The following is a 24,819-nucleotide window of genomic DNA, read 5'->3' on the forward strand; positions in this document are numbered from 1 at the left end:
GGGGTTGAATTGTGTTTTAGCTAAGTTAAAACTTTTTCAAGTTCTTAACTCAGCTACGTTCGCAGCGGATAAATAACACACAAATAATAAGATAGAGAGAGAGAAATCACACAAGCAATTTATACTGGTTCCTCTCACAAACGAGAGTAGTCCAGTCCCCTTGCACTTCCAAGGGATTTCACTATAATCACACAAGATTACACCTGCTCAAGCACACAAGCAAGAGACTTCTCAACAATGCTCAAGCACACAAGCTTAAGACTTCACAACAATGCTCAAGCACACAAGCTTAAGACTTCACACTTAAGCACACAAGCTTAAGTCTCACACTTAAGCACACAAGCTTAAGTTACACACGTAACAATAAAGTATATAAAAATATACAAGTGCTCTTAGATGAACCTAAAGAGAGCAAATACAAGTATTACAGAGTATTTGGCTAAAGTGCAAAAACACTTGACAGAGGTTCAGAGCTTGTATATCAGAGAGTTCAGAGTTTGTTCAGCGCACGTTCAATTCTTGATAAGTGTATTCCTAATTTGCAGCTGATCCTTCTAGTATATATATACCACTAGAAAAGAGTCGTTGCAAAAGGAGCCGTTGGAGTTGATAACCTTTTGTCTTCAAGCAGTCTGTCTTGATGCAGTTTGGTTGTATCCAAAACTAAGAAAGAGTTTCAGTTACTTTGACTACTGCAGAGTGGACTTTCCTTATTCAGCTAACAAAACTGAAGACCCACGTTCTCAAGATAGGACAGACAAAACAGAGCTAGCTGAGCTGATCAGACTTGAAAGGTCCTTTTCTTCATTGGTAGAAGAGTTGACTAACGAAGGAATCTTTACAGCTTTCAAAGAGATCTTCAGAGTTTGATGAAGCTTATAGACAGACATGAAGTTCTGAAGTCTTCATCCTCTGAACGTTGTAACCTCTGAAGTCCAACATCTTCTGAGCGCTTGTGAACTTCTGAATTCACATCCTCTGAACTTCACTCAGGACTTATATGATGCTTATATCTGCGCACTTAAAATAAATTTTTTAGTCCTTCCAATTGTTTATTAATACTTTGTTATCATCAAAACCTTTATAGATTTAGGGGCAAACATTTTTAAATCAATTTTGTTCCAACAGATGGATCAACATATTAGAGGGGATGTTGCTAATCATATACCACGTATTCTGTTAAAAATATAAAATAATATTATCTGCTAATGGATCATATACGATGGATTAGAGGGGGAGGTTCCTAATCATATACAATGAATTTTGTTAATAAATATAGGAATATTATCTGCTAATGTAATTTTTATTTTGCTTATCTGATTGTTTTTTGCTTATATTATCACTATATTTTTTTTGCTGAATATTACTATACACATTCAATGCATTTAGATGTTTTTTAAACCTTAGATGTCGGCGTGTTGATTCATCCTCATTGCAACGCAAATGTCAATTTTTTTATGAACCAACGCAATGGTCAAATATGGCAAGAACACAAAATAGTCAAGTTTTTTTTTTTATGAACCATCGCAATGGTTAAATATGTTAAGAACAAAAAAAGAATAACATTATATAAAAGGGAGAATGAATTAGGGAGACAAATAAAGGAGATATTATTATTCATCTCCTTCACATAATGTTTTTCCTCTCACTATATATATGAATGCAAACTATAACAACTAAATAAAAACAAAAAACAACCAAGAGTGAAAGATATAAACACACATCGTCATCAACAAAACAAAAAGCATATTAATATATTAAAGAATGGTGGTCTCTACTATTAATGGTACTTCACCTTTGTCACATTCCAATGGCACAACAATACCCCTCTCTACTTTCTCACGCAATTCCTTTGTCAATGTTGAGAAGTAAATTATCTTTATTTCCACCTCCATTTACAAGTCGTATTATTTTACTATGCAATTATTATTATTATTATTATTATTATATATTATTATTGTTATTTTTATTTTTAGACACAAGTTAATTATTTAAGGGGAAAAATTTGGCAGGGGTGATCCAGTGGCATTCCGGCCATATTGGGAGAAGGTGAGAGATGAATGTACGGTAGAGATCAAAGGTGACGAATGGATGAGTTACCTTGGTGATACAAACAACTTATGTTGGTATATGGTGCCACAAATGAGGGATGCAATTTTGAGGCTCCACAATGTGGTCGGTAATGCTGTCACAAAAGATAAGTTCTTAGTATTAGGGACAGGTTCTTCTCAACTCTACCAAGCTCTTCTTTATGCACTCTCTCCTTCAAAATCCTCTCATCGTCCCATTAATGTTGTTGCTGCTGCACCTTATTATTCGGTAATTTTTCTTTAGTTTCAATTATTTTAGCTGAGTAAGATTTATTTACAAACAATTTATTCATTTTAAAAAATATTTGTTCCTACAAATTCTACTTTTCACTTTGTCCTTTGAAAATACAAAAGATATGTAGTTTGAGTCTCGCTGAATTTTTTTATGAATAAAAAATATTTAAAATATATTTTTCAATTTCGAAATTACTTCATGAAATGGCTTGATCTAATCCTACATATAAATCATGACTTATTAGTGTTTGATTGAAAGGTTTACTAAGAACGCCGCTTGTGTTTAATTTGCAGGAATACAAAGACGCAACTGATATCTTGCAATCAAGGCTATTTCAATGGACCGGTGATGCTGCTCTGTATGATAAAGATGAACCTTACATAGAGGTTGTGACCTCCCCAAACAACCCTGATGGGACTCTTCGTGTACCGGTAGTGAACTCTGGAGTTGAAGGGAAAATCATTTATGACTTGGCCTATTACTGGCCGCAATACACTCCCATTACTGATCAGCTTGACCATGATGTTATGGTCTTCACATTCTCCAAATGCACCGGTCATGCTGGTTCGCGTATCGGGTGAGTTCGTGATATCGACCATATGCTATGTAATGCTTGCTGTTGCATTTGCAATCTTGCAACAAACTTTTATATCGAGATAAAATGGGAGAAAATACGGTCTATATAGCCACAATTACTATTGCAATGTATTTGCTAATTGGTTCATTTTATTTTATTTTGTGACGCAGGTGGGCATTTGTAAAAGACATTGAAGTTGCTAAAAAGATGATAAGATTCGTACAGTTAAACTCCATTGGCGTGTCAAGAGAATCCCAAATTCGAGCTGCTAAGATGATTGGAGTGATTTGTGATGGTTACAAAAATTTGAAGTCCATTGAATCTGATCACCTCTTTTTTGATTATAGCAAAAGACTCATGAAAGAAAGGTGGGAGAAATTTAAGGGAGCTATTGAGAAAAGCAAGGTTTTTACCTTGACCAAATACCCAACTTCCTATTGTCACTTCAATAAGGACTTATCTGAGCAATACCCAGGTAATATATTTTCACCTATGAAATCTGAAAACACATGGACACCAATAGTAAATCTGAAAATGAATTTACTAAATGTGTTACATGTTTCCGTGTCATGTCAATATTAGCCATCTGACAACACTTTCGATTAAAAATGCATGAGTTACATATTTCCACTAGTTATTAGTGTTTTGTTGATTTTTGTTTTTCACTAATTTTTTTTTTTAAAATTCCTATACAGCTTTTGCATGGTTGAAGTGCTTGGAGGGCATAAAAGATGGCGAGAGTTATTTGGAAAAATTGAAGATTCGTACAAGAGGAGGGGGGAGATTTGGTGTCGATGCAAAGTATGTTAGGGTTAGCATGATTGGTACAGAGGACGAGTTCATTGAATTATGTACAAGATTGTCAAATGCTAAAAGGGAATGATGTTGGAACCATAAAAAATGTCATATGTAGTGTTAGCTAGATAGCTTGAGTTTCATCAAAATATATAAAAATACATCATTTCTGCTATTAAGATAGAGGATGTTTGATGATTAAACATCATAGATAGGAGTCGTGGATCTTAATTATTAGTTCAATTTTGATAGAAATCATTTATATAGAATTTAATTTTGGCCTAAAGTGAGTTCATAGTCAATGATTTATATGTTTTTTTTCTTTTTTTTTTTTGACAAGAATGATTTATATGTTTTAAATTCATAGTTTATGTTTTCTTTACAAAATTTTACCGAATATTGAATTGTTAATAACATGACATTATTGAAATCAATTTTAAGAGCAAAATTTCCCCAAAAACATTTTCTATCAAAAAGATTAATAGCTTCCGAAGTGTTGCTGATGCATTCCTCTATATTTTTGCAATAACTAATACTCAAATGATCTTAAAAGTTTTATAATGTGGCATTATGTCATTTGGCCACATTGAAAATTAGTAAATTAACATATTAAAATAATTCATTACAAACTTAGAAAACTCAAAAAGACATTTTTTATTTTATTTTAAAAAAAGTTAAAAATTAAGATAATTATACTATATGTCCACTCAATAACAGACAAAATCAAACTAATCCCATTTGCAGTACCAACAACGATGGATTCATCTAGCTACACTATGTTACTAACAACTGATGCATTATAAACTTCTTCATCACCCTTCCCACTTTTACTCCAAAAAATAAGCTCTGCAATCACCAATGTCTCCCAATAGCAAATGATTCACTATCTATCACAAATAACTCTACCAAATTATGCAGAAACTTTTGATTATTAGGCAGCAAAGGCAAATAAGAGTTTTCCAGAGAGTGCCTCGACAGGAGTTGCCAAGATAAGTTATAAATTAAAGTGAACGATGCTACAGTGTTATTATAATGTTATGTCTAATTTTGATTGATTAAAACACATGTGCGGATCGACTTGCTAACCATGGACATTCTATTTTAGACTTTACTTGGTGGAACTCTTTGCCACAATTTCTCAGGGGAGCTTTCATCAATGAAAAATTCAGACTCCCCCATTATCGTTTTGCTTAGTCTCAGTTATTTCTTCTAGGGTCAGGCCTAGCCCCCCTCTTTTGTAAATATCTTTTTCTATTTATATATATTATTATGAGCTATAGGTTTGGTATAAGAATGTTTGGGGGTGCCAACTTAGTTGAGACGTCTATTCATTTCTTGAAGCCTAGATGCTCTTAACTTATCAAAAAAAAAAAATTGATTACAACACCAACTGTCGTATGCAGTGGTATAGAGATGGGATAATGACGAGATATTGCTCTCGGTCTCTAATCTTTGGTTCTTTTAACTTTTTAATTCCATCCTAAAATTTTGATTCTTTTAAAAAACCAACACGAAATTAATGATGTTTTACTACTTATATTCTTACAAAAACCAAACACATTCATTAAATGAAATTTACAATTCTTTAATAAATTAAGAAATACTTCTAAATGCCCACAATTTAATTAATTTCATATAATTGAATAAAATTACTTATTAAAGAAGAAGATGGATCAACATATTAGAGGGGATGTTGCTAATCATATACCACGTATTCTATTAAAAATATAAAATAATATTATCTGCTAATGGATCATATACGATGGATTAGAGGGGGAGGTTCCTAATCATATACAATGAATTTTGTTAATAAATATAGGAATATTATCTGCTAATGTAATTTTTATTTTGCTTATCTGATTGTTTTTTGCTTATATTATCACTATATTTTTTTTTGCTGAATATTACTATACACATTCAATGCATTTAGATGTTTTTTAAACCTTAGATGTCGGCGTGTTGATTCATCCTCATTGCAACGCAAATGTCAATTTTTTTATGAACCAACGCAATGGTCAAATATGGCAAGAACACAAAATAGTCAAGTTTTTTTTTATGAACCATCGCAATGGTTAAATATGTTAAGAACAAAAAAAGAATAACATTATATAAAAGGGAGAATGAATTAGGGAGACAAATAAAGGAGATATTATTATTCATCTCCTTCACATAATGTTTTTCCTCTCACTATATATATGAATGCAAACTATAACAACTAAATAAAAACAAAAAACAACCAAGAGTGAAAGATATAAACACACATCGTCATCAACAAAACAAAAAGCATATTAATATATTAAAGAATGGTGGTCTCTACTATTAATGGTACTTCACCTTTGTCACATTCCAATGGCACAACAATACCCCTCTCTACTTTCTCACGCAATTCCTTTGTCAATGTTGAGAAGTAAATTATCTTTATTTCCACCTCCATTTACAAGTCGTATTATTTTACTATGCAATTATTATTATTATTATATATTATTATTGTTATTTTTATTTTTAGACACAAGTTAATTATTTAAGGGGCAAAATTTGGCAGGGGTGATCCAGTGGCATTCCGGCCATATTGGGAGAAGGTGAGAGATGAATGTACGGTAGAGATCAAAGGTGACGAATGGATGAGTTACCTTGGTGATACAAACAACTTATGTTGGTATATGGTGCCACAAATGAGGGATGCAATTTTGAGGCTCCACAATGTGGTCGGTAATGCTGTCACAAAAGATAAGTTCTTAGTATTAGGGACAGGTTCTTCTCAACTCTACCAAGCTCTTCTTTATGCACTCTCTCCTTCAGAATCCTCTCATCGTCCCATTAATGTTGTTGCTGCTGCACCTTATTATTCGGTAATTTTTCTTTAGTTTCAATTATTTTAGCTGAGTAAGATTTATTTACAAACAATTTATTCATTTTAAAAAATATTTGTTCCTAAAAATTCTACTTTTCACTTTGTCCTTTGAAAATACAAAAGATATGTAGTTTGAGTCTCGCTGAATTTTTTTATGAATAAAAAATATTTAAAATATATTTTTCAATTTCGAAATTACTTCATGAAATGGCTTGATCTAATCCTACATATAAATCATGACTTATTAGTGTTTGATTGAAAGGTTTACTAAGAACGCCGCTTGTGTTTAATTTGCAGGAATACAAAGACGCAACTGATATCTTGCAATCAAGGCTATTTCAATGGACCGGTGATGCTGCTCTGTATGATAAAGATGAACCTTACATAGAGGTTGTGACCTCCCCAAACAACCCTGATGGGACTCTTCGTGTACCGGTAGTGAACTCTGGAGTTGAAGGGAAAATCATTTATGACTTGGCCTATTACTGGCCGCAATACACTCCCATTACTGATCAGCTTGACCATGATGTTATGGTCTTCACATTCTCCAAATGCACCGGTCATGCTGGTTCGCGTATCGGGTGAGTTCGTGATATCGACCATATTCTATGTAACGCTTGCTGTTGCATTTGCAATCTTGCAACAAACTTTTATATCGAGATAAAATGGGAGAAAATACGGTCTATATAGCCACAATTACTATTGCAATGTATTTGCTAATTGGTTCATTTTATTTTATTTTGTGACGCAGGTGGGCATTTGTAAAAGACATTGAAGTTGCTAAAAAGATGATAAGATTCATACAGTTAAACTCCATTGGCGTGTCAAGAGAATCCCAAATTCGAGCTGCTAAGATGATTGGAGTGATTTGTGATGGTTACAAAAATTTAAAGTCCATTGAATCTGATCACCTCTTTTTTGATTATAGCAAAAGACTCATGAAAGAAAGGTGGGAGAAATTTAAGGGAGCTATTGAGAAAAGCAAGGTTTTTACCTTGACCAAATACCCAACTTCCTATTGTCACTTCAACAAGGACTTATCTGAGCAATACCCAGGTAATATATTTTCACCTATGAAATCTGAAAACACATGGACACCAATAGTAAATCTGAAAATGAATTTATTAAATGTGTTACATGTTTCCGTGTCATGTCAATATTAGCCATCTGACAACACTTTCGATTAAAAATGCATGAGTTACATATTTCCACTAGTTATTAGTGTTTTGTTGATTTTTGTTTTTCACTAATTTTTTTTTTTAAAATTCCTATACAGCTTTTGCATGGTTGAAGTGCTTGGAGGGCATAAAAGATGGCGAGAGTTATTTGGAAAAATTGAAGATTCGTACAAGAGGAGGGGGGAGATTTGGTGTCGATGCAAAGTATGTTAGGGTTAGCATGATTGGTACAGAGGACGAGTTCATTGAATTATGTACAAGATTGTCAAATGCTAAAAGGGAATGATGTTGGAACCATAAAAAATGTCATATGTAGTGTTAGCTAGATAGCTTGAGTTTCATCAAAATATATAAAAATACATCATTTCTGCTATTAAGATAGAGGATGTTTGATGATTAAACATCATAGATAGGAGTCGTGGATCTTAATTATTAGTTCAATTTTGATAGAAATCATTTATATAGAATTTAATTTTGGCCTAAAGTGAGTTCATAGTCAATGATTTATATGTTTTTTTTCTTTTTTTTTTTTGACAAGAATGATTTATATGTTTTAAATTCATAGTTTATGTTTTCTTTACAAAATTTTACCGAATATTGAATTGTTAATAACATGACATTATTGAAATCAATTTTAAGAGCAAAATTTCCCCAAAAACATTTTCTATCAAAAAGATTAATAGCTTCCGAAGTGTTGCTGATGCATTCCTCTATATTTTTGCAATAACTAATACTCAAATGATCTTAAAAGTTTTATAATGTGGCATTATGTCATTTGGCCACATTGAAAATTAGTAAATTAACATATTAAAATAATTCATTACAAACTTAGAAAACTCAAAAAGACATTTTTTATTTTATTTTAAAAAAAGTTAAAAATTAAGATAATTATACTATATGTCCACTCAATAACAGACAAAATCAAACTAATCCCATTTGCAGTACCAACAACGATGGATTCATCTAGCTACACTATGTTACTAACAACTGATGCATTATAAACTTCTTCATCACCCTTCCCACTTTTACTCCAAAAAATAAGCTCTGCAATCACCAATGTCTCCCAATAGCAAATGATTCACTATCTATCACAAATAACTCTACCAAATTATGCAGAAACTTTTGATTATTAGTCAGCAAAGGCAAATAAGAGTTTTCCAGAGAGTGCCTCGACAGGAGTTGCCAAGATAAGTTATAAATTAAAGTGAACGATGCTACAGTGTTATTATAATGTTATGTCTAATTTTGATTGATTAAAACACATGTGCGGATCGACTTGCTAACCATGGACATTCTATTTTAGACTTTACTTGGTGGAACTCTTTGCCACAATTTCTCAGGGGAGCTTTCATCAATGAAAAATTCAGACTCCCCCATTATCGTTTTGCTTAGTCTCAGTTATTTCTTCTAGGGTCAGGCCTAGCCCCCCTCTTTTGTAAATATCTTTTTCTATATATATATATATATATATATATATATATATATATATATATATATATATATATATATTATTATGAGCTATAGGTTTGGTATAAGAATGTTTGGGGGTGCCAACTTAGTTGAGACGTCTACTCATTTCTTGAAGCCTAGATGCTCTTAACTTATCAAAAAAAAAAATTGATTACAACACCAACTGTCGTATGCAGTGGTATAGAGATGGGATAATGACGAGATATTGCTCTCGGTCTCTAATCTTTGGTTCTTTTAACTTTTTAATTCCATCCTAAAATTTTGATTCTTTTAAAAAACCAACACGAAATTAATGATGTTTTACTACTTATATTCTTACAAAAACCAAACACATTCATTAAATGAAATTTACAATTCTTTAATAAATTAAGAAATACTTCTAAATGCCCACAATTTAATTAATTTAATATAATTGAATAAAATTACTTATTAAAGAAGAAGATGGATCAACATATTAGAGGGGATGTTGCTAATCATATACCACGTATTCTGTTAAAAATATAAAATAATATTATCTGCTAATGGATCATATACGATGGATTAGAGGGGGGGAGGTTCCTAATCATATACAATGAATTTTGTTAATAAATATAGGAATATTATCTGCTAATGTAATTTTTATTTTGCTTATCTGATTGTTTTTTGCTTATATTATCACTATATTTTTTTTTGCTGAATATTACTATACACATTCAATGCATTTAGATGTTTTTTAAACCTTAGATGTCGGCGTGTTGATTCATCCTCATTGCAACGCAAATGTCAATTTTTTTATGAACCAACGCAATGGTCAAATATGGCAAGAACACAAAATAGTCAAGTTTTTTTTTTATGAACCATCGCAATGGTTAAATATGTTAAGATCAAAAAAAGAATAACATTATATAAAAGGGAGAATGAATTAGGGAGACAAATAAAGGAGATATTATTATTCATCTCCTTCACATAATGTTTTTCCTCTCACTATATATATGAATGCAAACTATAACAACTAAATAAAAACAAAAAACAACCAAGAGTGAAAGATATAAACACACATCGTCATCAACAAAACAAAAAGCATATTAATATATTAAAGAATGGTGGTCTCTACTATTAATGGTACTTCACCTTTGTCACATTCCAATGGCACAACAATACCCCTCTCTACTTTCTCACGCAATTCCTTTGTCAATGTTGAGAAGTAAATTATCTTTATTTCCACCTCCATTTACAAGTCGTATTATTTTACTATGCAATTATTATTATTATTATATATTATTATTGTTATTTTTATTTTTAGACACAAGTTAATTATTTAAGGGGCAAAATTTGGCAGGGGTGATCCAGTGGCATTCCGGCCATATTGGGAGAAGGTGAGAGATGAATGTACGGTAGAGATCAAAGGTGACGAATGGATGAGTTACCTTGGTGATACAAACAACTTATGTTGGTATATGGTGCCACAAATGAGGGATGCAATTTTGAGGCTCCACAATGTGGTCGGTAATGCTGTCACAAAAGATAAGTTCTTAGTATTAGGGACAGGTTCTTCTCAACTCTACCAAGCTCTTCTTTATGCACTCTCTCCTTCAGAATCCTCTCATCGTCCCATTAATGTTGTTGCTGCTGCACCTTATTATTCGGTAATTTTTCTTTAGTTTCAATTATTTTAGCTGAGTAAGATTTATTTACAAACAATTTATTCATTTTAAAAAATATTTGTTCCTACAAATTCTACTTTTCACTTTGTCCTTTGAAAATACAAAAGATATGTAGTTTGAGTCTCGCTGAATTTTTTTATGAATAAAAAATATTTAAAATATATTTTTCAATTTCGAAATTACTTCATGAAATGGCTTGATCTAATCCTACATATAAATCATGACTTATTAGTGTTTGATTGAAAGGTTTACTAAGAACGCCGCTTGTGTTTAATTTGCAGGAATACAAAGACGCAACTGATATCTTGCAATCAAGGCTATTTCAATGGACCGGTGATGCTGCTCTGTATGATAAAGATGAACCTTACATAGAGGTTGTGACCTCCCCAAACAACCCTGATGGGACTCTTCGTGTACCGGTAGTGAACTCTGGAGTTGAAGGGAAAATCATTTATGACTTGGCCTATTACTGGCCGCAATACACTCCCATTACTGATCAGCTTGACCATGATGTTATGGTCTTCACATTCTCCAAATGCACCGGTCATGCTGGTTCGCGTATCGGGTGAGTTCGTGATATCGACCATATTCTATGTAACGCTTGCTGTTGCATTTGCAATCTTGCAACAAACTTTTATATCGAGATAAAATGGGAGAAAATACGGTCTATATAGCCACAATTACTATTGCAATGTATTTGCTAATTGGTTCATTTTATTTTATTTTGTGACGCAGGTGGGCATTTGTAAAAGACATTGAAGTTGCTAAAAAGATGATAAGATTCGTACAGTTAAACTCCATTGGCGTGTCAAGAGAATCCCAAATTCGAGCTGCTAAGATGATTGGAGTGATTTGTGATGGTTACAAAAATTTAAAGTCCATTGAATCTGATCACCTCTTTTTTGATTATAGCAAAAGACTCATGAAAGAAAGGTGGGAGAAATTTAAGGGAGCTATTGAGAAAAGCAAGGTTTTTACCTTGACCAAATACCCAACTTCCTATTGTCACTTCAACAAGGACTTATCTGAGCAATACCCAGGTAATATATTTTCACCTATGAAATCTGAAAACACATGGACACCAATAGTAAATCTGAAAATGAATTTATTAAATGTGTTACATGTTTCCGTGTCATGTCAATATTAGCCATCTGACAACACTTTCGATTAAAAATGCATGAGTTACATATTTCCACTAGTTATTAGTGTTTTGTTGATTTTTGTTTTTCACTAATTTTTTTTTTAAAATTCCTATACAGCTTTTGCATGGTTGAAGTGCTTGGAGGGCATAAAAGATGGCGAGAGTTATTTGGAAAAATTGAAGATTCGTACAAGAGGAGGGGGGAGATTTGGTGTCGATGCAAAGTATGTTAGGGTTAGCATGATTGGTACAGAGGACGAGTTCATTGAATTATGTACAAGATTGTCAAATGCTAAAAGGGAATGATGTTGGAACCATAAAAAATGTCATATGTAGTGTTAGCTAGATAGCTTGAGTTTCATCAAAATATATAAAAATACATCATTTATGCTATTAAGATAGAGGATGTTTGATGATTAAACATCATAGATAGGAGTCGTGGATCTTAATTATTAGTTCAATTTTGATAGAAATCATTTATATAGAATTTAATTTTGGCCTAAAGTGAGTTCATAGTCAATGATTTATATGTTTTTTTTCTTTCTTTTTTTTGACAAGAATGATTTATATGTTTTAAATTCATAGTTTATGTTTTCTTTACAAAATTTTACCGAATATTGAATTGTTAATAACATGACATTATTGAAATCAATTTTAAGAGCAAAATTTCCCCAAAAACATTTTCTATCAAAAAGATTAATAGCTTCCGAAGTGTTGCTGATGCATTCCTCTATATTTTTGCAATAACTAATACTCAAATGATCTTAAAAGTTTTATAATGTGGCATTATGTCATTTGGCCACATTGAAAATTAGTAAATTAACATATTAAAATAATTCATTACAAACTTAGAAAACTCAAAAAGACATTTTTTATTTTATTTTAAAAAAAGTTAAAAATTAAGATAATTATACTATATGTCCACTCAATAACAGACAAAATCAAACTAATCCCATTTGCAGTACCAACAACGATGGATTCATCTAGCTACACTATGTTACTAACAACTGATGCATTATAAACTTCTTCATCACCCTTCCCACTTTTACTCCAAAAAATAAGCTCTGCAATCACCAATGTCTCCCAATAGCAAATGATTCACTATCTATCACAAATAACTCTACCAAATTATGCAGAAACTTTTGATTATTAGTCAGCAAAGGCAAATAAGAGTTTTCCAGAGAGTGCCTCGACAGGAGTTGCCAAGATAAGTTATAAATTAAAGTGAACGATGCTACAGTGTTATTATAATGTTATGTCTAATTTTGATTGATTAAAACACATGTGCGGATCGACTTGCTAACCATGGACATTCTATTTTAGACTTTACTTGGTGGAACTCTTTGCCACAATTTCTCAGGGGAGCTTTCATCAATGAAAAATTCAGACTCCCCCATTATCGTTTTGCTTAGTCTCAGTTATTTCTTCTAGGGTCAGGCCTAGCCCCCCTCTTTTGTAAATATCTTTTTCTATTTATATATATATATATTATTATGAGCTATAGGTTTGGTATAAGAATGTTTGGGGGTGCCAACTTAGTTGAGACGTCTACTCATTTCTTGAAGCCTAGATGCTCTTAACTTATCAAAAAAAAAAATTGATTACAACACCAACTGTCGTATGCAGTGGTATAGAGATGGGATAATGACGAGATATTGCTCTCGGTCTCTAATCTTTGGTTCTTTTAACTTTTTAATTCCATCCTAAAATTTTGATTCTTTTAAAAAACCAACACGAAATTAATGATGTTTTACTACTTATATTCTTACAAAAACCAAACACATTCATTAAATGAAATTTACAATTCTTTAATAAATTAAGAAATACTTCTAAATGCCCACAATTTAATTAATTTAATATAATTGAATAAAATTACTTATTAAAGAAGAAGATGGATCAACATATTAGAGGGGATGTTGCTAATCATATACCACGTATTCTGTTAAAAATATAAAATAATATTATCTGCTAATGGATCATATACGATGGATTAGAGGGGGAGGTTCCTAATCATATACAATGAATTTTGTTAATAAATATAGGAATATTATCTGCTAATGTAATTTTTATTTTGCTTATCTGATTGTTTTTTGCTTATATTATCACTATATTTTTTTTGCTGAATATTACTATACACATTCAATGCATTTAGATGTTTTTTAAACCTTAGATGTCGGCGTGTTGATTCATCCTCATTGCAACGCAAATGTCAATTTTTTTATGAACCAACGCAATGGTCAAATATGGCAAGAACACAAAATAGTCAAGTTTTTTTTTTATGAACCATCGCAATGGTTAAATATGTTAAGAACAAAAAAAGAATAACATTATATAAAAGGGAGAATGAATTAGGGAGACAAATAAAGGAGATATTATTATTCATCTCCTTCACATAATGTTTTTCCTCTCACTATATATATGAATGCAAACTATAACAACTAAATAAAAACAAAAAACAACCAAGAGTGAAAGATATAAACACACATCGTCATCAACAAAACAAAAAGCATATTAATATATTAAAGAATGGTGGTCTCTACTATTAATGGTACTTCACCTTTGTCACATTCCAATGGCACAACAATACCCCTCTCTACTTTCTCACGCAATTCCTTTGTCAATGTTGAGAAGTAAATTATCTTTATTTCCACCTCCATTTACAAGTCGTATTATTTTACTATGCAATTATTATTATTATTATTATTATTATTATTATTATTATTATATATTATTATTGTTATTTTTATTTTTAGACACAAGTTAATTATTTAAGGGGCAAAAATTTGGCAGGGGTGATCCAGTGGCATTCCGGCCATATTGGGAGAAGGTGAGAGATGAATGTACGGTAGAGATCAAAGGTGACGAATGGATGAGTTACCTTGGTGATACAAACAACTTATGTTGGTATATGGTGCCACAAATGAGGGATGCAATTTTGAGGCTCCACAATGTGGTCGGTAATGCTGTCACAAAAGATAAGTTCTTAGTATTAGGGACAGGTTCTTCTCAACTCTACCAAGCTCTTCTTTATGCACTCTCTCCTTCAGAATCCTCTCATCGTCCCATTAATGTTGTTGCTGCTGCACCTTATTATTCGGTAATTTTTCTTTAGTTTCAATTATTTTAGCTGAGTAAGATTTATTTACAAACAATTTATTCATTTTAAAAAATATTTGTTCCTACAAATTCTACTTTTCACTTTGTCCTTTGAAAATACAAAAGATATGTAGTTTGAGTCTCGCTGAATTTTTTTATGAATAAAAAATATTTAAAATATATTTTTCAATTTCGAAATTACTTCATGAAATGGCTTGATCTAATCCTACATATAAATCATGACTTATTAGTGTTTGATTGAAAGGTTTACTAAGAACGCCGCTTGTGTTTAATTTGCAGGAATACAAAGACGCAACTGATATCTTGCAATCAAGGCTATTTCAATGGACCGGTGATGCTGCTCTGTATGATAAAGATGAACCTTACATAGAGGTTGTGACCTCCCCAAACAACCCTGATGGGACTCTTCGTGTACCGGTAGTGAACTCTGGAGTTGAAGGGAAAATCATTTATGACTTGGCCTATTACTGGCCGCAATACACTCCCATTACTGATCAGCTTGACCATGATGTTATGGTCTTCACATTCTCCAAATGCACCGGTCATGCTGGTTCGCGTATCGGGTGAGTTCGTGATATCGACCATATTCTATGTAACGCTTGCTGTTGCATTTGCAATCTTGCAACAAACTTTTATATCGAGATAAAATGGGAGAAAATACGGTCTATATAGCCACAATTACTATTGCAATGTATTTGCTAATTGGTTCATTTTATTTTATTTTGTGACGCAGGTGGGCATTTGTAAAAGACATTGAAGTTGCTAAAAAGATGATAAGATTCGTACAGTTAAACTCCATTGGCGTGTCAAGAGAATCCCAAATTCGAGCTGCTAAGATGATTGGAGTGATTTGTGATGGTTACAAAAATTTAAAGTCCATTGAATCTGATCACCTCTTTTTTGATTATAGCAAAAGACTCATGAAAGAAAGGTGGGAGAAATTTAAGGGAGCTATTGAGAAAAGCAAGGTTTTTACCTTGACCAAATACCCAACTTCCTATTGTCACTTCAACAAGGACTTATCTGAGCAATACCCAGGTAATATATTTTCACCTATGAAATCTGAAAACACATGGACACCAATAGTAAATCTGAAAATGAATTTATTAAATGTGTTACATGTTTCTGTGTCATGTCAATATTAGCCATCTGACAACACTTTCGATTAAAAATGCATGAGTTACATATTTCCACTAGTTATTAGTGTTTTGTTGATTTTTGTTTTTCACTAATTTTTTTTTTTAAAATTCCTATACAGCTTTTGCATGGTTGAAGTGCTTGGAGGGCATAAAAGATGGCGAGAGTTATTTGGAAAAATTGAAGATTCGTACAAGAGGAGGGGGGAGATTTGGTGTCGATGCAAAGTATGTTAGGGTTAGCATGATTGGTACAGAGGACGAGTTCATTGAATTATGTACAAGATTGTCAAATGCTAAAAGGGAATGATGTTGGAACCATAAAAAATGTCATATGTAGTGTTAGCTAGATAGCTTGAGTTTCACTCTGTCCCAAAATATAAGGGAAAATTGGTCAAAATATATAAAAATACATCATTTCATTTCTGCTATTAAGATAGAGGATGTTTGATGATTAAACATCATAGATAGGAGTCGTGGATCTTAATTATTAGTTCAATTTTGATAGAAATCATTTATATAGAATTTAATTTTGGCCTAAAGTGAGTTCATAGTCAATGATTTATATGTTTTTTTTTCTTTCTTTTTTTTTGACAAGAATGATTTATATGTTTTAAATTCATAGTTTATGTTTTCTTTACAAAATTTTACCGAATATTGAATTGTTAATAACATGACATTATTGAAATCAATTTTAAGAGCAAAATTTCCCCAAAAACATTTTCTATCAAAAAGATTAATAGCTTCCGAAGTGTTGCTGATGCATTCCTCTATATTTTTGCAATAACTAATACTCAAATGATCTTAAAAGTTTTATAATGTGGCATTATGTCATTTGGCCACATTGAAAATTAGTAAATTAACATATTAAAATAATTCATTACAAACTTAGAAAACTCAAAAAGACATTTTTTATTTTATTTTAAAAAAAGTTAAAAATTAAGATAATTATACTATATGTCCACTCAATAACAGACAAAATCAAACTAATCCCATTTGCAGTACCAACAACGATGGATTCATCTAGCTACACTATGTTACTAACAACTGATGCATTATAAACTTCTTCATCACCCTTCCCACTTTTACTCCAAAAAATAAGCTCTGCAATCACCAATGTCTCCCAATAGCAAATGATTCACTATCTATCACAAATAACTCTACCAAATTATGCAGAAACTTTTGATTATTAGTCAGCAAAGGCAAATAAGAGTTTTCCAGAGAGTGCCTCGACAGGAGTTGCCAAGATAAGTTATAAATTAAAGTGAACGATGCTACAGTGTTATTATAATGTTATGTCTAATTTTGATTGATTAAAACACATGTGCGGATCGACTTGCTAACCATGGACATTCTATTTTAGACTTTACTTGGTGGAACTCTTTGCCACAATTTCTCAGGGGAGCTTTCATCAATGAAAAATTCAGACTCCCCCATTATCGTTTTGCTTAGTCTCAGTTATTTCTTCTAGGGTCAGGCCTAGCCCCCCTCTTTTGTAAATATCTTTTTCTATTTATATATATATATATATATATATATATATATATATATATATATATATATATATATATATATATATATATATATATTATGAGCTATAGGTTTGGTATAAGAATGTTTGGGGGTGCCAACTTAGTTGAGACGTCTACTCATTTCTTGAAGCCTAGATGCTCTTAACTTATCAAAAAAAAAAATTGATTACAACACCAACTGTCGTATGCAGTGGTATAGAGATGGGATAATGACGAGATATTGCTCTCGGTCTCTAATCTTTGGTTCTTTTAACTTTTTAATTCCATCCTAAAATTTTGATTCTTTTAAAAAACCAACACGAAATTAATGATGTTTTACTACTTATATTCTTACAAAAACCAAACACATTCATTAAATGAAATTTACAATTCTTTAATAAATTAAGAAATACTTCTAAATGCCCACAATTTAATTAATTTAATATAATTGAATAAAATTACTTATTAAAGAAGAAGATGGATCAACATATTAGAGGGGATGTTGCTAATCATATACCACGTATTCTGTTAAAAATATAAAATAATATTATCTGCTAATGGATCATATACGATGGATTAGAGGGGGAGGTTCCTAATCATATACAATGAATTTTGTTAATAAATATAGGAATATTATCTGCTAATGTAATTTTTATTTTGCTTATCTGATTGTTTTTTGCTTATATTATCACTATATTTTTTTTGCTGAATATTACTATACACATTCAATGCATTTAGATGTTTTTTAAACCTTAGATGTCGGCGTGTTGATTCATCCTCATTGCAACGCAAATGTCAATTTTTTTATGAACCAACGCAATGGTCAAATATGGCAAGAACACAAAATAGTCAAGTTTTTTTTTTTATGAACCATCGCAATGGTTAAATATGTTAAGAACAAAAAAAGAATAACATTATATAAAAGGGAGAATGAATTAGGGAGACAAATAAAGGAGATATTATTATTCATCTCCTTCACATAATGTTTTTCCTCTCACTATATATATGAATGCAAACTATAACAACTAAATAAAAACAAAAAACAACCAAGAGTGAAAGATATAAACACACATCGTCATCAACAAAACAAAAAGCATATTAATATATTAAAGAATGGTGGTCTCTACTATTAATGGTACTTCACCTTTGTCACATTCCAATGGCACAACAATACCCCTCTCTACTTTCTCACGCAATTCCTTTGTCAATGTTGAGAAGTAAATTATCTTTATTTCCACCTCCATTTACAAGTCGTATTATTTTACTATGCAATTATTATTATTATTATATATTATTATTGTTTTTTTTATTTTTAGACACAAGTTAATTATTTAAGGGGCAAAATTTGGCAGGGGTGATCCAGTGGCATTCCGGCCATATTGGGAGAAGGTGAGAGATGAATGTACGGTAGAGATCAAAGGTGACGAATGGATGAGTTACCTTGGTGATACAAACAACTTATGTTGGTATATGGTGCCACAAATGAGGGATGCAATTTTGAGGCTCCACAATGTGGTCGGTAATGCTGTCACAAAAGATAAGTTCTTAGTATTAGGGACAGGTTCTTCTCAACTCTACCAAGCTCTTCTTTATGCACTCTCTCCTTCAGAATCCTCTCATCGTCCCATTAATGTTGTTGCTGCTGCACCTTATTATTCGGTAATTTTTCTTTAGTTTCAATTATTTTAGCTGAGTAAGATTTATTTACAAACAATTTATTCATTTTAAAAAATATTTGTTCCTACAAATTCTACTTTTCACTTTGTCCTTTGAAAATACAAAAGATATGTAGTTTGAGTCTCGCTGAATTTTTTTATGAATAAAAAATATTTAAAATATATTTTTCAATTTCGAAATTACTTCATGAAATGGCTTGATCTAATCCTACATATAAATCATGACTTATTAGTGTTTGATTGAAAGGTTTACTAAGAACGCCGCTTGTGTTTAATTTGCAGGAATACAAAGACGCAACTGATATCTTGCAATCAAGGCTATTTCAATGGACCGGTGATGCTGCTCTGTATGATAAAGATGAACCTTACGTAGAGGTTGTGACCTCCCCAAACAACCCTGATGGGACTCTTCGTGTACCGGTAGTGAACTCTGGAGTTGAAGGGAAAATCATTTATGACTTGGCCTATTACTGGCCGCAATACACTCCCATTACTGATCAGCTTGACCATGATGTTATGGTCTTCACATTCTCCAAATGCACCGGTCATGCTGGTTCGCGTATCGGGTGAGTTCGTGATATCGACCATATTCTATGTAACGCTTGCTGTTGCATTTGCAATCTTGCAACAAACTTTTATATCGAGATAAAATGGGAGAAAATACGGTCTATATAGCCACAATTACTATTGCAATGTATTTGCTAATTGGTTCATTTTATTTTATTTTGTGACGCAGGTGGGCATTTGTAAAAGACATTGAAGTTGCTAAAAAGATGATAAGATTCGTACAGTTAAACTCCATTGGCGTGTCAAGAGAATCCCAAATTCGAGCTGCTAAGATGATTGGAGTGATTTGTGATGGTTACAAAAATTTAAAGTCCATTGAATCTGATCACCTCTTTTTTGATTATAGCAAAAGACTCATGAAAGAAAGGTGGGAGAAATTTAAGGGAGCTATTGAGAAAAGCAAGGTTTTTACCTTGACCAAATACCCAACTTCCTATTGTCACTTCAACAAGGACTTATCTGAGCAATACCCAGGTAATATATTTTCACCTATGAAATCTGAAAACACATGGACACCAATAGTAAATCTGAAAATGAATTTATTAAATGTGTTACATGTTTCTGTGTCATGTCAATATTAGCCATCTGACAACACTTTCGATTAAAAATGCATGAGTTACATATTTCCACTAGTTATTAGTGTTTTGTTGATTTTTGTTTTTCACTAATTTTTTTTTTTTTAAATTCCTATACAGCTTTTGCATGGTTGAAGTGCTTGGAGGGCATAAAAGATGGCGAGAGTTATTTGGAAAAATTGAAGATTCGTACAAGAGGAGGGGGGAGATTTGGTGTCGATGCAAAGTATGTTAGGGTTAGCATGATTGGTACAGAGGACGAGTTCATTGAATTATGTACAAGATTGTCAAATGCTAAAAGGGAATGATGTTGGAACCATAAAAAATGTCATATGTAGTGTTAGCTAGATAGCTTGAGTTTCATCAAAATATATAAAAATACATCATTTCTGCTATTAAGATAGAGGATGTTTGATGATTAAACATCATAGATAGGAGTCGTGGATCTTAATTATTAGTTCAATTTTGATAGAAATCATTTATATAGAATTTAATTTTGGCCTAAAGTGAGTTCATAGTCAATGATTTATATGTTTTTTTTTTCTTTCTTTTTTTTGACAAGAATGATTTATATGTTTTAAATTCATAGTTTATGTTTTCTTTACAAAATTTTACCGAATATTGAATTGTTAATAACATGACATTATTGAAATCAATTTTAAGAGCAAAATTTCCCCAAAAACATTTTCTATCAAAAAGATTAATAGCTTCCGAAGTGTTGCTGATGCATTCCTCTATATTTTTGCAATAACTAATACTCAAATGATCTTAAAAGTTTTATAATGTGGCATTATCTCATTTGGCCACATTGAAAATTAGTAAATTAACATATTAAAATAATTCATTACAAACTTAGAAAACTCAAAAAGCCATTTTTTATTTTATTTTAAAAAAAGTTAAAAATTAAGATAATTATACTATATGTCCACTCAGTAACAGACAAAATCAAACTAATCCCATTTGCAGTACCAACAACGATGGATTCATCTAGCTACACTATGTTACTAACAACTGATGCATTATAAACTTCTTCATCACCCTTCCCACTTTTACTCCAAAAAATAAGCTCTACAATCACCAATGTCTCCCAATAGCAAATGATTCACTATCTATCACAAATAACTCTACCAAATTATGCAGAAACTTTTGATTATTAGTCAGCAAAGGCAAATAAGAGTTTTCCAGAGAGTGCCTCGACAGGAGTTGCCAAGATAAGTTATAAATTAAAGTGAATGATGCTACAGTGTTATTATAATGTTATGTCTAATTTTGATTGATTAAAACACATGTGCGGATCGACTTGCTAACCATGGACATTCTATTTTAGACTTTACTTGGTGGAACTCTTTGCCACAATTTCTCAGGGGAGCTTTCATCAATGAAAAATTCAGACTCCCCCATTATCGTTTTGCTTAGTCTCAGTTATTTCTTCTAGGGTCAGGCCTAGCCCCCCTCTTTTGTAAATATCTTTTTCTATTTATATATATATATTATTATGAGCTATAGGTTTGGTATAAGAATGTTTGGGGGTGCCAACTTAGTTGAGACGTCTACTCATTTCTTGAAGCCTAGATGCTCTTAACTTATCAAAAAAAAAAAAATGATTACAATACCAACTGTCGTATGCAGTGGTATAGAGATGGGATAATGACGAGATATTGCTCTCGGTCTCTAATCTTTGGTTCTTTTAACTTTTTAATTCCATCCTAAAATTTTGATTCTTTTAAAAAACCAACACGAAATTAATGATGTTTTACTACTTATATTCTTACAAAACCAAACACATTCATTAAATGAAATTTACAATTCTTTAATAAATTAAGAAATACTTCTAAATGCCCACAATTTAATTAATTTAATATAATTGAATAAAATTACTTATTAAAGAAGAAGATGGATCAACATATTAGAGGGGATGTTGCTAATCATATATGAAATTCTGGTACACAGTAGACAAGTGTTGTCCACGATGTGCAGACACTTGTCGCAACACTTGTCTTAGCAGTAAGAACAATAAAACAGAGCATTAAAAACATATACTGAAAAGCATAAACGACACACATAATTGTTAACCCAGTTCAGCCTAACAGCCTAATCTGGGGGATACCAATCCAGGAGGAAATTCACTATCAGCAGTATTAATTCGGAGCTAAACTCCCCCGTTTACAACTCCTCACTTAATCCCTACCCAATGCAACTTCTACCTAGGAACTCCTAGATATGAGACCCCTTCTCACTCCCCTCAACCTTACAACCAGTAAGGATTTCAATAACAACATAATGGAGACACTCTCCTTGACAAAGATGAAGTCGACACACTTCAATAACATCACCACCTAGCCAACGACTAAGTTCACAATTTGGAGTTGCTTAAAATCTTCCTCCAAGACAATACTCAACTCATTACCTACAGGTTTCTGAGTGAGGACATAGTGACCATCTCACAATCCGAGTGGTTCACTTTACACCAACTCTCCTAGAGAGTGGCTTAAAGACACGAAACCCTTAAAAGACTACATCTTTGATATTCTATTTTAGCTTCAAGTTTCGGTTAATAATAAGGGTTAGCAGCACCCTTTAAATAGCAGAGCCTCGTGGGCTTTTCATAATGCTTCAGCTCCAATAAATCTTCTAGATGCAAAATATATATTTTTACCAAATCTTTATTTGCATCAAATATTCCTCCCATAAATATATTTGTTGTAAATATATTTTAAAATTAAATCTTCTAATCTTCTGGAAGCACAAAGATTTATTTGAAATAAATCTTTTATATTTTCTGCAGCAATCTTCACAAGATATATTTTTGAAAATAATAGTTCTATTTTTGAAACACAAGAATATATTTTCCAAAAATATAATTCCTTTAGAAAATATAACTAGGGTTTCGGCTGCCTCCTGAAACACATTAAACACGTGCGCCTTCCTCTGTAAGAAACCTTGAAACAATTCTTCAATCAAATCTTCAAAAGATTGAGTAGAAATTAAAACCGCTAGCTGGCGCGAACAATCAGACATACAAGTGTTGTTACATCTGTCGCAACACTTGGCGTAAGCACATATGTCTCAACACTTGGCTAAAAGATGTTTTTGCAAAATGTAGCCAACATACAAAAACCCAACAATCTCCCCCTTTGGCAAATTTTGGCTAAAACAATATTAGACCAGTATATAGAGAGATACAGTATTACCTTTCCTTCGAGTCAACATGATCACACAACTAGGAAAGAAAGTAACACATAGTAAGACTACTTCCAAGAGAGGTGAGTACCATCAGAGGCATGCAATAGCAGGAATAAACACATATAGCCTCACAGAGCAGATAGAGAGAAATAAACTCTCATAGTGGATTCAAAGATAGGAGAAATAAACTCCTATAATCAGAGTACATCCATTCAACAAAAGATCACCAGGGAAAAATAAATTCCTACAAACATAGAACTAGGAAAAATAAATTCCCAGCCACCAGAGAATAAAGCCAAGATGTCTCAGCATCTGGCATCACACTTGTCACTTATTCATACTACCACTCCCCCTGAATTTATGCATGACAGAGCACAAGCATACAATGTAATCAACCATAGGAACTACAACATCCTTGTAATAGCAGAAGCATTCAATCAGAGTGATTAACGCTTAATAGTTGTTGTAGACACACATGTGTGCATTCATAAATAAGCATGTACAAGTTACCCATATTTCTATGAATGTAACTAACTAAGTCACCCATATTGCTATGAATGTGACCTAAATCACCCATATTTCTATGACTGTGATCCTAAGCATAAAAGTCATCCATATTTCTATGATTATGACTAAGCACGATGAATCATCCATATTTCTATGACTATGATTATGATCATGCCCTATGCTACAAATTTAAATGCTTTTTGGAATTCTTGCAACACATCACACAGAGCTGAAGGTAACATTTACTCCACTCAGACATAGGCCTAGAAGATTAACACATCGCAGAAAGAACCGCAACAACATACACACCAGATGTCAGCACATCTGTCCACACATCACGCAGATACCAGATGTCAGCACATCTGTCCACACAGATAGATCTTATATATCACAGATCACTACTCCCCCTTTTTAGCCACAAATTCTGACAAATAAAGTCAGTGTGCATTAAACAAAAGAATAGAGGCAAAGAGGTACCATAGCAGTATCAGAAGTGCAAGTTACATAACAGAGAGAACTAAACTCTCACAAAAGAACCACACAGGGAGAAATAAACTCCCACATACT

The 24,819-nt window shown here is 32.1% G+C and overlaps 5 protein-coding genes across 5 annotated transcripts; all 5 read left to right on the forward strand.

Moving 5' to 3' along the window:
• Positions 1-1,338: 1,338 nt before the first annotated feature.
• On the forward strand, positions 1,339-3,945 carry LOC123898839 (L-tryptophan--pyruvate aminotransferase 1-like). The gene is made up of 5 exons (XM_045949861.1): positions 1,339-1,868; positions 2,013-2,319; positions 2,619-2,902; positions 3,073-3,377; positions 3,598-3,945. Exons 1-5 carry the CDS (start codon positions 1,765-1,767, stop codon positions 3,783-3,785), a joined length of 1,188 nt encoding a protein of 395 aa, XP_045805817.1. The 5' UTR covers positions 1,339-1,764; the 3' UTR covers positions 3,786-3,945.
• A 1,873-nt stretch (positions 3,946-5,818) lies between these two features.
• On the forward strand, positions 5,819-8,172 carry LOC123898778 (L-tryptophan--pyruvate aminotransferase 1-like). The gene is made up of 5 exons (XM_045949791.1): positions 5,819-6,104; positions 6,240-6,546; positions 6,846-7,129; positions 7,300-7,604; positions 7,825-8,172. The coding sequence occupies exons 1-5, from the start codon at positions 6,001-6,003 to the stop codon at positions 8,010-8,012; spliced, it is 1,188 nt and encodes a 395-aa protein (XP_045805747.1). The 5' UTR covers positions 5,819-6,000; the 3' UTR covers positions 8,013-8,172.
• A 1,921-nt stretch (positions 8,173-10,093) lies between these two features.
• LOC123898719 (L-tryptophan--pyruvate aminotransferase 1-like) lies at positions 10,094-12,606 on the forward strand. Its single transcript, XM_045949734.1, has 5 exons — positions 10,094-10,379; positions 10,515-10,821; positions 11,121-11,404; positions 11,575-11,879; positions 12,099-12,606. The coding sequence occupies exons 1-5, from the start codon at positions 10,276-10,278 to the stop codon at positions 12,284-12,286; spliced, it is 1,188 nt and encodes a 395-aa protein (XP_045805690.1). The 5' UTR covers positions 10,094-10,275; the 3' UTR covers positions 12,287-12,606.
• Positions 12,607-14,081: 1,475 nt separating this feature from the next.
• Positions 14,082-16,589, forward strand: LOC123898730 (L-tryptophan--pyruvate aminotransferase 1-like). Its single transcript, XM_045949745.1, has 5 exons — positions 14,082-14,610; positions 14,771-15,077; positions 15,377-15,660; positions 15,831-16,135; positions 16,356-16,589. The coding sequence occupies exons 1-5, from the start codon at positions 14,507-14,509 to the stop codon at positions 16,541-16,543; spliced, it is 1,188 nt and encodes a 395-aa protein (XP_045805701.1). The 5' UTR covers positions 14,082-14,506; the 3' UTR covers positions 16,544-16,589.
• A 1,842-nt stretch (positions 16,590-18,431) lies between these two features.
• LOC123898805 (L-tryptophan--pyruvate aminotransferase 1-like) lies at positions 18,432-21,030 on the forward strand. Its single transcript, XM_045949820.1, has 5 exons — positions 18,432-18,961; positions 19,097-19,403; positions 19,703-19,986; positions 20,157-20,461; positions 20,683-21,030. Exons 1-5 carry the CDS (start codon positions 18,858-18,860, stop codon positions 20,868-20,870), a joined length of 1,188 nt encoding a protein of 395 aa, XP_045805776.1. The 5' UTR covers positions 18,432-18,857; the 3' UTR covers positions 20,871-21,030.
• Positions 21,031-24,819: the final 3,789 nt, after the last annotated feature.

Source organism: Trifolium pratense, linkage group LG7, assembly GCF_020283565.1.
Source record: "Trifolium pratense cultivar HEN17-A07 linkage group LG7, ARS_RC_1.1, whole genome shotgun sequence".
Classification (NCBI taxonomy): Eukaryota; Viridiplantae; Streptophyta; class Magnoliopsida; order Fabales; family Fabaceae; genus Trifolium; species Trifolium pratense.

What these genes read in the sequence shown, in the direction of transcription:
- LOC123898719 (XM_045949734.1), top strand. Translation starts at nt 10,276, where the DNA reads ATGGTGGTCTCTACTATTAATGGTACTTCACCTTTGTCACATTCCAAT. An exon ending in CTGCTGCACCTTATTATTCG is followed by an intron (nt 10,822 to 11,120) that starts GTAATTTTTCTT and finishes TTTAATTTGCAG; the next exon opens with GAATACAAAGACGCAACTGA. An exon ending in CATGCTGGTTCGCGTATCGG is followed by an intron (nt 11,405 to 11,574) that starts GTGAGTTCGTGA and finishes TTTGTGACGCAG; the next exon opens with GTGGGCATTTGTAAAAGACA.
- LOC123898730 (XM_045949745.1), top strand. Translation starts at nt 14,507, where the DNA reads ATGGTGGTCTCTACTATTAATGGTACTTCACCTTTGTCACATTCCAAT. An exon ending in TCCTTTGTCAATGTTGAGAA is followed by an intron (nt 14,611 to 14,770) that starts GTAAATTATCTT and finishes AAAATTTGGCAG; the next exon opens with GGGTGATCCAGTGGCATTCC. An exon ending in CTGCTGCACCTTATTATTCG is followed by an intron (nt 15,078 to 15,376) that starts GTAATTTTTCTT and finishes TTTAATTTGCAG; the next exon opens with GAATACAAAGACGCAACTGA.
- LOC123898805 (XM_045949820.1), top strand. Translation starts at nt 18,858, where the DNA reads ATGGTGGTCTCTACTATTAATGGTACTTCACCTTTGTCACATTCCAAT. An exon ending in TCCTTTGTCAATGTTGAGAA is followed by an intron (nt 18,962 to 19,096) that starts GTAAATTATCTT and finishes AAAATTTGGCAG; the next exon opens with GGGTGATCCAGTGGCATTCC. An exon ending in CTGCTGCACCTTATTATTCG is followed by an intron (nt 19,404 to 19,702) that starts GTAATTTTTCTT and finishes TTTAATTTGCAG; the next exon opens with GAATACAAAGACGCAACTGA.
- LOC123898778 (XM_045949791.1), top strand. Translation starts at nt 6,001, where the DNA reads ATGGTGGTCTCTACTATTAATGGTACTTCACCTTTGTCACATTCCAAT. An exon ending in TCCTTTGTCAATGTTGAGAA is followed by an intron (nt 6,105 to 6,239) that starts GTAAATTATCTT and finishes AAAATTTGGCAG; the next exon opens with GGGTGATCCAGTGGCATTCC. An exon ending in CATGCTGGTTCGCGTATCGG is followed by an intron (nt 7,130 to 7,299) that starts GTGAGTTCGTGA and finishes TTTGTGACGCAG; the next exon opens with GTGGGCATTTGTAAAAGACA.
- LOC123898839 (XM_045949861.1), top strand. Translation starts at nt 1,765, where the DNA reads ATGGTGGTCTCTACTATTAATGGTACTTCACCTTTGTCACATTCCAAT. An exon ending in TCCTTTGTCAATGTTGAGAA is followed by an intron (nt 1,869 to 2,012) that starts GTAAATTATCTT and finishes AAAATTTGGCAG; the next exon opens with GGGTGATCCAGTGGCATTCC. An exon ending in CTTATCTGAGCAATACCCAG is followed by an intron (nt 3,378 to 3,597) that starts GTAATATATTTT and finishes ATTCCTATACAG; the next exon opens with CTTTTGCATGGTTGAAGTGC.